General features: G+C 38.3%; 1 protein-coding gene across 36 annotated transcripts in view; it reads right to left on the bottom strand.

The window, feature by feature from the left end:
* Positions 1-485: 485 nt before the first annotated feature.
* Positions 486-10,797, bottom strand: part of CLASP2 (cytoplasmic linker associated protein 2) — a 133,235-nt gene continuing 122,923 nt past the window's right edge. For 20 of the 36 annotated variants that reach the window (XM_056857907.1, XM_056857910.1, XM_056857918.1 and 17 more), the window contains 7 exons: positions 9,669-9,822; positions 8,832-9,057; positions 4,924-5,117; positions 4,290-4,418; positions 2,967-3,173; positions 2,589-2,705; positions 487-674 (listed from right to left, as the gene is read on the bottom strand). In XM_056857907.1, coding sequence (XP_056713885.1) covers positions 588-674; positions 2,589-2,705; positions 2,967-3,173; positions 4,290-4,418; positions 4,924-5,117; positions 8,832-9,057; positions 9,669-9,822 — 1,114 coding nt within the window. In that variant the 3' untranslated portion in view covers positions 487-587. Of the gene's footprint in view, positions 675-2,588; positions 2,706-2,966; positions 3,174-4,289; positions 4,419-4,923; positions 5,118-8,831; positions 9,058-9,652; positions 9,823-10,797 lie in introns of all 36 variants that reach the window. The other 16 variants (XM_056857903.1, XM_056857911.1, XM_056857915.1 and 13 more) reach the window with 4 other exon arrangements.

The following is a 10,797-nucleotide window of genomic DNA, read 5'->3' as shown; positions in this document are numbered from 1 at the left end:
TTGATGGGCACTGCTTGCTTCCAAACTTCATATTATCTTAGTTGACATACAAAATGATAATGCGTCTCCAAATACAGTCCCAGTTGCAGTTCTGACCAGTCTTGTCCAGCAAAGACCATATTACTTTAACAAAAACAGCAACAGTTATGTTACTTTGCAGCCGAATAAAAACAAGGAAATTTAGATTTTTACTTTTAGAGTTTAATGCATTCCAGATTTAATTAGCTTGCTTTTTTTTAAATTAAGAAAAATGTACAGTAACACTGGTAAAAATTAACGGGGAGACACACGGAGGAGTGTGAACAAAAAACATGATGGATTACATTTTTTAAAAAAAATTTAAAATTTATTTTGTGTCAATCAAATGATATTAATACTGTTTTTTCCCATGGATATGAAATAACTGCAACAGTCACATGCAGGCTGAGAGCAGCCCTACATAAAGGGGGTGGGGGGAAGGGGAAGAACACAAAAGAAACCCCAACGAAAATGAAGAGTTCCAAAAAGGTGTGTTCGAGATTTTTTTTTCCTTTTACTGTTTGTCTGTCTTTTCTTCACAAGACCTATTTTGTGGGCCATCGGCTTCATTAGCTTTGTCCAGGAACATCTGCAGCTGCATCACCTGCTCCGGAGCCTGTTTGTGCACGTTTGATATAAAGGTTCAACAACTTCATCTGTGGATTTAATTCAGTAAACAGTTTGTTGAATGTTTACAGCAAATTAAAATTTAATATTTAGAACAATCGCATCTGCCAAGGAGGTAAGTATGGGGGGTAAGTATGGGGGGAAGACTCACCATTTAGCAAGAGTCTTTGTTGTTAAAAATTAAAGGGAACAAATAGCTGTTTTAGATCATTAATAGGAATACTTAGGCAGACTAACAGTCTTCAAATGATATGAACACTTGTTAATGACCAGTTACAATGCATGTTGTAGTGGTTAAGAACGGTGGTTTGGAACGCTGGAGTCTGATCTGGAGAACCGTATTTGATTCCCCAGTCCTCCACATGAGCGGCGAAGGATAATCTGGTGAACTGGATTTGTTTCCCCACTCCTACACACGAAGCCAGCTGGGTGACCTTGGGCAAGTCATTCTCTCTCAGCCTCACCTACCTCACAGGGTGTCTGTTGTGGGGAGGGGAAGGTGATCGTTAGCCGGTTTGATTTTCCCTTAAGTGGCAGAGAAAGTCAGCATATAAAAACCAACTCTTATTCTTCTTCTACTAGCTGAGGTTATCTTAATTTAATAATTTACATTACATTACTGTGTTTTTTAACCTACTTTTAGCATTTCAATAACTAATCAGAATCTCTTGTACAAGAATCTTGCTTTAGATATCCCAAGATTTCAATAATTTTACTTCCCACATGGTATCATTTTCCAATTTCTTTCTCCTAGAATTCTACGGCTGTTATCAATAGAACCTTTAAAACCAGACTGGCATGCTGCGTTTTATTCATGATTTAGAGCATGGCATGGCACCCTATTTGTATGGAAAAGCCGCCACATGCCCATCATTACAATACAATTATATTTATCTATTACGGACATTTTTCTCCTAAACCTACAAAGGGCAGTAGGTGGTTCATATATATAATAATCTAGCTTTGACCAATGATCTCAAAAAACCTTTGAAAGATTGAGCAGTGCACTCAGAAGAGCAAGAAGGACACTTTTATTCCATACTAGTTTGTCTACCATCGACCATTTAAATTAAAAAAGGAAAGATCCATCCATGGAAGGAAAGACAGAAAAGCTGACTGATATTATGAAAAGTACTTGAAGTACTTGAAGGGCTGTCATATAGAGAATGGTGCCAAGTTTTTTTCTGTTGACCCAGAGGGTCGGACCAGAACCAACGGTTTGAAATTAAATCAAAAGAGTTTCTGACTAGACATTAGGAAGAATTTTCTAACAGTTAGAGCAGTTCCTCAGTGGAACAGGCTTCCTCGGGAGGTGGTGAGCTCTCCTTCCCTGGAGGTTTTTAAGAGGAGGTTAGATGTCCATCTGTCAGCAATACTGGTTCCGTGACCTTAGGCAAATGATGAAAGGGAAGGCATCTTGGCCATCTTCTGGTCACTGGGGGTGTGGGGGGGAAGGTAGTTGTGAGTTTCCTGCATTGTGCAGGGGGTTGGACTAGATGACCCTGATGGTCCCTTCCAACTCTGATTCTATGAAAAGATTTATATTGAAAAAAACTGGGATATAATTTGATGTATTTTGAAAATACCTGCATTATTTTCTGTCAATATAATTTTAGTAGTTCTTAACTGTGCCAAAAATGCTATCAATTTTAAAACTGGTCATATAACATTACTATGATTTTGAGGTGGCCACAATACGACGTTGAATGAAATCTTTATTTAAAAATAAATAAACCAAACTGACTGCAACTTACAACTTCCTCTAACAAGTACCCTGTAACTTTAGCTAGCTTCAAACAACTACTATGCATTTCTTCAGCTCTGATTTCCCAATAACAAACTGCTAGTTCCCAGATAGTACCCAAACAGCAGAGGAGGCGAGAGAAGCTGCCTGTCCCCAAAATCTGTAGATTGTCACTTGAACACGGCAAGTCAGAACTTACTTTGCTGCCAGTGAGTTGACTGAGATGTGGTTTCAGTTCATCACCAATTACTGCATGAATGGCTACAAGGCAGAAGACGCAAGACTTTCGAACGCTACTCTCTGAGTTATCATAGCCCTGGAAAGCAAAAGCATTGGTTAAGTTCATCAGCTAATAAAATCTTGAAATATTATAACAAGAAAAAGGAAGCCAGGGCAAATATTTCAATAGAACCCATTTATCAGGTTCTTGCAATTATTTGATTTATTTTCCAGTCAATGGTCCCAGACAAACCATTTTGTTCAAATACATTTAATGCACAGTTTATTTAAAAATTAGTGTCTGTTTTAACTATCCAATTTTAATTCATTAGTTGTACGCAATTTTACACCTTCTTACCTGTATTAGACCTGGTACTATCTCCGGCAAGAGCTGAGCAAGGGTTTCTTTAGGTACTCTTTCTATCACTTTAGTTTGCATTTTGATTGCAGCCAGATTAATGGGGTAATCTGCTGTTTGGATAATGGGACAAAGTACTTTGATGCACTGATCCGGGCTAATGGACGTTGCTAGCATAGTAGCAGCATCTTCAGCAGATCTTACCACCTAAAATATTAAGCAGACACATATAGAAGCACATAAATTGCATTTGTTCAGCTTGTACTTTAATACGTTATTACACTTTGCAGATGATTTATTCTACATAAAGAAGAATTATAAATGAAGTTCTCATCAGAATAACAGACTTAGTTTACTTAATTTACCAGGAGTATCTCAGTGATGGGGCCTTTTACTTTAAAAAAAAGTGTTCATCATACACTGATCTTCAAGTATGAGCTGATATCAATTTGTCCGGATAAACAAGCAAAGAAGATTTCTATATTTTAACTCTATATACCCTATTTACAATGCAGCACTAGCAAAATCCTGCTTTTAAAAAGATGGGAACGTATGCCTTCAAATCCCTCTGGTCTTACCTCAAACTTTATACGTGATTTCTGAGCAGAAGTTTTAGCTTATTACTCTTATGTTAGGACATGATAAGGAGACAAACATTTAATTGCTACCTTGTGTATTTGTGTTTGCATATGTGGCATAGAAAGCAAAAGCTGATGAGGAGTTTAGGGACAATAAAACCAGAGGTGCCCTTTTGATGCACTCAAAATCATATGGAAGCAGTTTCCTCACAAAGCAACTCCACATGCTGGGTAGTATGTGCAGGAAAAACTGCTTGGGTCTTTCCCACCCAATTTTGTCCAGCCAGGAGGCCCAGAATTATTCTTTTCTTAAGGCTAAGAAATAATTACCATCATTTGTTATTACTTTGTACTGATAATGACCACAGTTTTCCATGATACCCCCTCGCCAAATTTGCAAATACTTCTATCTGGTTGATGGAATATTGTTAACAAGTTATGAGATGGTTTCATAACTTGCTGGAATTAAGTTGATCTCCTACCACCTCCCTCTGGGATATAGTCCCTCCTCACAAGTATCTGTGGTGCTAGAAATATTGTTCTAGTATGGAGACCCAGTGTCAGTTTTTCAGAGGTCAACACAACTATTTCATAATCATCTGTATAAATTATAGCAATTTATTTGGTATTTCTATGACAGATTTGCTGCATTCTCCACTTTCTTTTACACATGCTTTGAACATCACACTGATTATTTCTGTTACGTCCTCAAGGGCATCACAAGCCCACAGTACTGTATACTAACCTCCTTGTGAGGGTCCTTATGAGCTTCTAATGTCTTCATGATTGTGAGCTCTGCATAATTTCTAAATCTTGCCGGTTGGTGCCTTAAAATTTCTCGTAAGACTTTCAGTGCCAGCGCTCGAATCGCATGCTGAAAATTTAACCACATTTGGTTTAGTCTTCTGTGCAAAGCTTCATAATGATTATCTTTGACAATGGAACTATCCTTTTTATACTTCCAGGTTTTCACAGCAGAATCCAGTATTTCTTAGAGGTCTCTAAAGGCTTTTCCATTCAATTTTTCTTTGGGTTAAAATGTAGCTATTATTCATTGGCTATCACGAATTTGGACATCTTCCTTAGTTACAGTTTCTGTAGCAGATATCACATACCCCTGGTGCCAAAACTGGAATATAGCTGCTGCTGGAAAATGTGACTTTGCCCCCTCTCCAGTTACCACAACTAACATCCCTGAAGCTGTGGTACATGAGACCTCCTACTGAAGCCTATGACTGTAACAGCACTCATGATGGGTGGTACTTCACCAAACAAGAGTACTCAATATCAGTGTTGGTGTTTCATATAAATTTTTAATCTAACATTCCCTCCCACATCTGTAAAAAAAATAGGCAAGTCCCAATAAAGAATAGCGTTACCTCTTTGTCCCCAAGGGTTTCTAATAACAAAAGCAGAATTGTTTTGAAGTGCTCATCCCAAATACCAAAAGATTCTTCTTGGGTCAATTTCATGAGTTCATAGAGAGCAGCTTTTCGTTCTTCAACTCTCTCATTATGGTTTGACAATTCTTTCAGCAATTCTGCAACTAGATCAGAATGGTCTAGGGGAGGTTCTATGCAAAAGAAATAATGTGAACTCATTAAAAACAGAATAACCTAACCAAGTATTGAAACATATCTCAACTGTATGATGTTTAACCTACTGTTGTTGTATTTTTATTTTGTTGTTATTATTATAAAGTAAACTTAAAATAATGAGTTAACACCCCCCGAATAACCTGTTTCTTTGTTGTAAAGATCAGAAGAACCACCAGATATCTTCCTAAAGCCAATCTGCATGATTGTATTTTGTGGACTTTCATCATCTTACAGCAGATTGTGCTGCAATCTCAATACTTTTTTACAGTTGTCAGAGATTAGGGTTTGATAATGAATATGGAGCTATAATAACAACGATAATGTTTTGATATGAAACTTGGAGGCTGAAGACATCACTCACCCATTAACTCTCTTAACTCCTGAAGCCTTCAAATCCCTGCTTCTGCTGTTGCTTGGGGCCTGTTGCCTCCCCCCCTCCCCCAGTTACCCTGTGTGCTTTTAAATCAGGGTTGGGACTGGGAAGATCTTGCCACTATGGTGCAAACTCAAGTAATATCTATAATATACTGTAATGCACTCTACGTGGGCTGCCCCTTTTTTTTTAAAAAAAAAATAAGTTTTTATTAACAAAAAAAAGAAATATAACATACATACTATGCCCTTGAAGAATGTTTGAAAACTACAATTGGTACACAATGCTGCAGCAAGAACAGTGTCTAGAGTGAGCTGCAGGCAGTAGGGACTGGCCATTATGGCCACCAGAACTTTTCTGGGTGAGTCGATGGCCTCCCCTGCCATCCGCGCTGGCTAAGGGCAGGCCCCTCTCTCTTTACCTCAGGTGGGTGCAGCCAGGGTCCTTTTCCAGGGCTGTTTTCCTTTCCAGTACAGCCCTGGTTGTAGGGACCATATTATTCCATCTTGTTCCATTTACACTGGTTTTCAATTTGCTTCTAGGCCCAATTCAAGGTGCAGGTGTTGACCTTTAAACCCCTGAGCAGTTTGGGGCCAGTAATACCTTAAGGACCATCTATTCTTATATGAACCTACCCAATTGCTGTGGTCATCTTTGAAGGGTCTGATTCAGGATCCACCACCCTCTGAGGCTAGATGAATGGGAACACTAGAACAGGCCTTGTGGTTGTGGTTCTGAAATTATGGAATTCCCTCTCTAGGAATATTCATTTGCCACCCTTATTTAATTCTACCCGCAGGTGCAGACGTGTCTTTTGTTTGGCATTCCCTCAGTGATCCTCATTAATTCCTCTTCCTACTTATGTGTATATGTTTATGCATTGCTGTTGAATTGGTTTACATATATACCTACACACACATATACACTTTGTTTTTAAATATTTTCACTTTTCACCACCTTGGGGACCCTGAACTGGGTGGAAAGGCAGCATAGCATTTTAAATAAAATAAGCAGCAAAATTTGTGGTTTATTCTCTATTAGAGGATAATGACGGTTCTTCCTTCTACATTCTTTTTCAGAATAAGGAATAAGAGGGAATAGATTCTTGTTCCCCTGATAATACGGACAAACTCTATTAGCAATCTTTTAAATTGTCTTTCACATAATCAGTCCCTTGACGGGCAGTTAGGAGAGCCTAGAAATCTGTCTGGAAGGATTTCTGGGAACACAAAGCAAATAAGCCAACTTGTCTCTTGCATCCAACATCTGAAGTCCCAGGCTAAGGAAAACAATAGAAAGAAACCTCCAGTTAGCCATGCTGGGGAATTTCTTGGCCTTCCCTTCCTAAAATTTCTCTCAGTACTTGCTGGAGCCCTGAGAGCTATGCCCCATTAATGTAGGGGTTCTAAGGCACTCTGTGTAGGTGCAGGTGATATTCAAAGCAACTGTACCAATCACTGTGCAGGATATAGATGGGGGCTTATGTTATTTATGCCCCATCTTTCTACACAGTAGGGACCCAAGGTGGCTTACACTAGCTCCTCTCTTTCACTTTATCCTCACAACAACCCTGTGACGTTATTCAGAGAATGTGTAAGTGCTCCAAGATCACCCAACAAACTTCCATGGCAAAGTGGGATTTGAGCCTGGGTCTCCCAAATACTAGTGTGATAACACAGAACGTTCTTCCACCTGGATTTATCACTTGCATCTAGCGCTACCTTATCCATCTGCTCCTCTCCTGTTTGAACTTAGTGGAGAAAAGGGACCTGTTTCCTGGATCAACTCTGTCAGTGGATTCAGCTACACAGTTCCCCGCTGGCCAGAACCAAGGATGTTGTGATCACGTTTACATGGTGTTAAGCATCTAGATGACTATTGGCCATGTGGCAAACTGCAACAACAGAGATCACTACGGGTTATTATGGATCCTGATCATTGCTCTTTGTGCAGCTCCAACAACCAGACTATGAATGCAGCCAGAAGCGATGATATTGAGACTATCAGTGTCACCACCCTGTTGTATTTTCATAGGTCTACACAAAACAAGACCAACTTTCCTGTCAAATTACTCAGTAATTAATTTTCCATGGAGAAAAGTCTCTAGCTAACAAGGTGGCTGTGGGTTGCTGCCTAGGCACTACAGATTCTTTGCAGTCTGTTACACCGGGGTAGGGCTTGCCCTATGCTGTGCTCTGATGGGGCACATTCTCAGGTCTGGCACATCTCAGAATCTTACAGAAACTCATGATGCCTTGCATAAACCTCTCTAAGCGATGATACATTCAACCCATTTAGAGCCTGCAGCGATTTAGTACAGTAATTCTCTCTTTACTTAGGGAAAGAAATGCACATATTTTTTAAAGGTGCTCAGTACTGTGCTGAAGATATTTCAAGTGCATCCAAATTTTAAAGCACTAAGTTTTCTTTGAAAAAAGAAACATTCAGTACTTTCCTAGACAGTGCTACTACAGGCACAGGAGCACAGGCAGAAGTAATAGAAAAAGCAAAGGAAAAAAGTGTATCAATGTGTTCTATAGATATAACATTTAAAAAGGAATTTATGCTTGCAAATTATCATGCTAAGCAGATAAGCAAGGGTGCTAAATGTAGCACCTTTTCATCTGATGTGCCTCTTTCCCAAAATAAATGTTTGGACAACAAACCCACATCAGTTCTGAGTTTCAACCAGAAATATTTTAACAGCAAAATATGGCGTTGCTTGTGGTGATCTCAAACCCAGACTGGTTTTACCACATTTAATTTTTTTTTTTTACAAAAGCAGAACAATATGCTTGATTTTCCTAAAACTAAAATTATTTAAAACCAAACTAGCATTTTATTTGGGAGTTACACATCCTTAAAAGCCCAACATGACGTTCAATTTGTTTTTTTATTGTTTATGAAGTCAACGCTACTTTCACCAATATTCTATTAGCAAACATAGTCTTTTAGGAAGTACAGTTATCACCTCTCTCTGAGCAACAGTATATCCTTAGGCCTCAAAGGATAGAACAGGCAACTTATTTAGCCTTCTAGTTGGTAACAAGTTGGGTGGTTAAATTCTTGGAAGGGGGCCTACGAGATCTAATATAGTTTAACTTCATGATTTTAGTCAACAGTTGAGCCTGTGTATGTTTTCAAACAAACATTTTGGGTATCAAGTTTTGGATTTCTATAGTTCAAGAATTCTGCAGTGAGCTGTTTTCCCATCCTAAGGTTTTCTTTGATGTCACCTAGATTGGCTGAATTTTTGCTTGCACGGCTCTTTCCATACACCATCTCCCTACTACAGTTTAAAACATGCTGGCCTTACCATTGGGAAACTGGTCTGCATCATCATCAAACATGGCTTCTTTTAAAGCTGATTTGTTAAAAGAACCAATGCTATCCGTGTAATTATATGGATTATAATCGCGTGACCGTGGGGAAGAATGAGGAGGCATTGTGTTAAGTAATGAGGTTTTGTTGTCAAGAGCTGTTCGGCCTGTATCGGTCGCTCCACTTCCTGCTCGCAGATCTATTCCAGACCCGCTGCAAATCTACACAGAGGAATGAGATTTATGTTAATGAGATTTATGTTAAAATAATGATTTTCCACATCAAGATAACTAGTAGTGAATCAACTGTAGGCACATATTTTTAGAATTTTAATAGCAATCGTGAAAATCAGTTACTTACAAGACACTATAGCTAAAGTGGGTTTTTTTTTAATTAGCTACGAGTTTAACAACAGTTAAACTGGGATACATACATTAGGTATTTTTATATAAGTGAAGAGTGAGATTATCCATTCAAACCAAGCAAAAAAGGGACACTTGTTCTAGTACAGTACAGTTGTTAGGAAATTAATGTATCACTTCACACAGTATAAAACATCTTCTAAGACAAGCATATATACTTTGAAGTTAGAGTTAGAAACCTCAGCCTGTGCCGAGGCCTTTTCCAGATTCCATTTTGATCTCCTAACTGCACATATTGATTGGCTCCACACTACTTATACTCAGGGCAAGGTCCCATGGCTTTGGCTAAGAAACATTGTACCCACGTTTATTCAGAAGAAGTGTGGCAAAGTGGCCCCAAGTTTATTTTGTCTTTTTCAGACAATCAATCCTATCGTTCAATTTTACCTGAAACAAAAATAAATACTCACTGAATCACCATCTTCTTTTTTTGAATCCCGTTTCATAGGCTCATTCATATCCTCCTGACTACGAAAACTGAAGTTCTGAATTGCTTCAGTCACTCCACGGAGAGAACTATAAATATCTTCTGAATTCATGTTTTCTGTGTCGTAATCAAATGCACTGTGGAACAAAGAAAAGGAAGAAGCTATTCCTTTATATATAGTGGCGGACTGGCCAGGGGAGTCAGGTTGCCCAATGGCAAGTGGGCCCTGTGGGCCCCTGATGAAGTGGGGGGCCCTTAAACATTAGACAATATGTTAAAAATGTTAATGGCCTTTTAGTAGTTTGAAAATATAATAGATTTATTTAAAATTATTTATTTAAAATTTAAAAAATAATTTAAAAATTCAATTATAACAATTTGTATTTACATTTAGTATCTAGTGTATACTGCCAGTAACATGTACAATATATATACACTGAAATTACTAGAAATATACATTTATTTCACAGAAATTTTAATTGTACCTTTTTTTCACTTAAGTATTTTTTGAATTTTTTATCTATTTCTTATAAAAATTAAATAATAGCCTTATAGTTGTGGGTCTCCTGGTAACCAATTTTTTTAGACCCAGTCTGCCACTGTTTATATATAGCAATATTGTTCTCTAATAGACATTCCAAATGTCTGAATTCATAACATGAAAACTAATGGAAGAAAAGCATCTTGAGATAAAATTGTGTCGGGTTTCCAGCCTCTGCAGACACAACAGAGGGGCCTGGGCTCAGGCTTTACTACTTCAACCTTGAGGTTCATTTCTGGGAGGGTAAGAGCCACACACAAGCTCACCTCACACCTTTGCTCAAATCAATCAACATAATTTATTGAATACAGAGAGAGTAAAAGTAGGTAAACTCTCATTCTAACACAGGCAATAAAAAAGAAACTGAAAACAATTAACTAGCTGTGCTAAGTACTTACAAAACAAAACTGAGCACCTATAGTCTTACTGCCAGTTCCCGTCGCCCAAGACGATAACCCGAAAGGAGCTTCCTTCCGTGGAAAAACCCTCCCTCTTTCACATCATGGGCCTCATTAGTTTCAGGTGTTCCCAATACCATCCCATCTGTAGTTTCCTAGGGTGTAAACCTCTC

This window comes from Euleptes europaea, chromosome 11, assembly GCF_029931775.1.
Source record: "Euleptes europaea isolate rEulEur1 chromosome 11, rEulEur1.hap1, whole genome shotgun sequence".
Classification (NCBI taxonomy): Eukaryota; Metazoa; Chordata; class Lepidosauria; order Squamata; family Sphaerodactylidae; genus Euleptes; species Euleptes europaea.
This window is presented reverse-complemented; position numbering and strand designations above follow the sequence as displayed.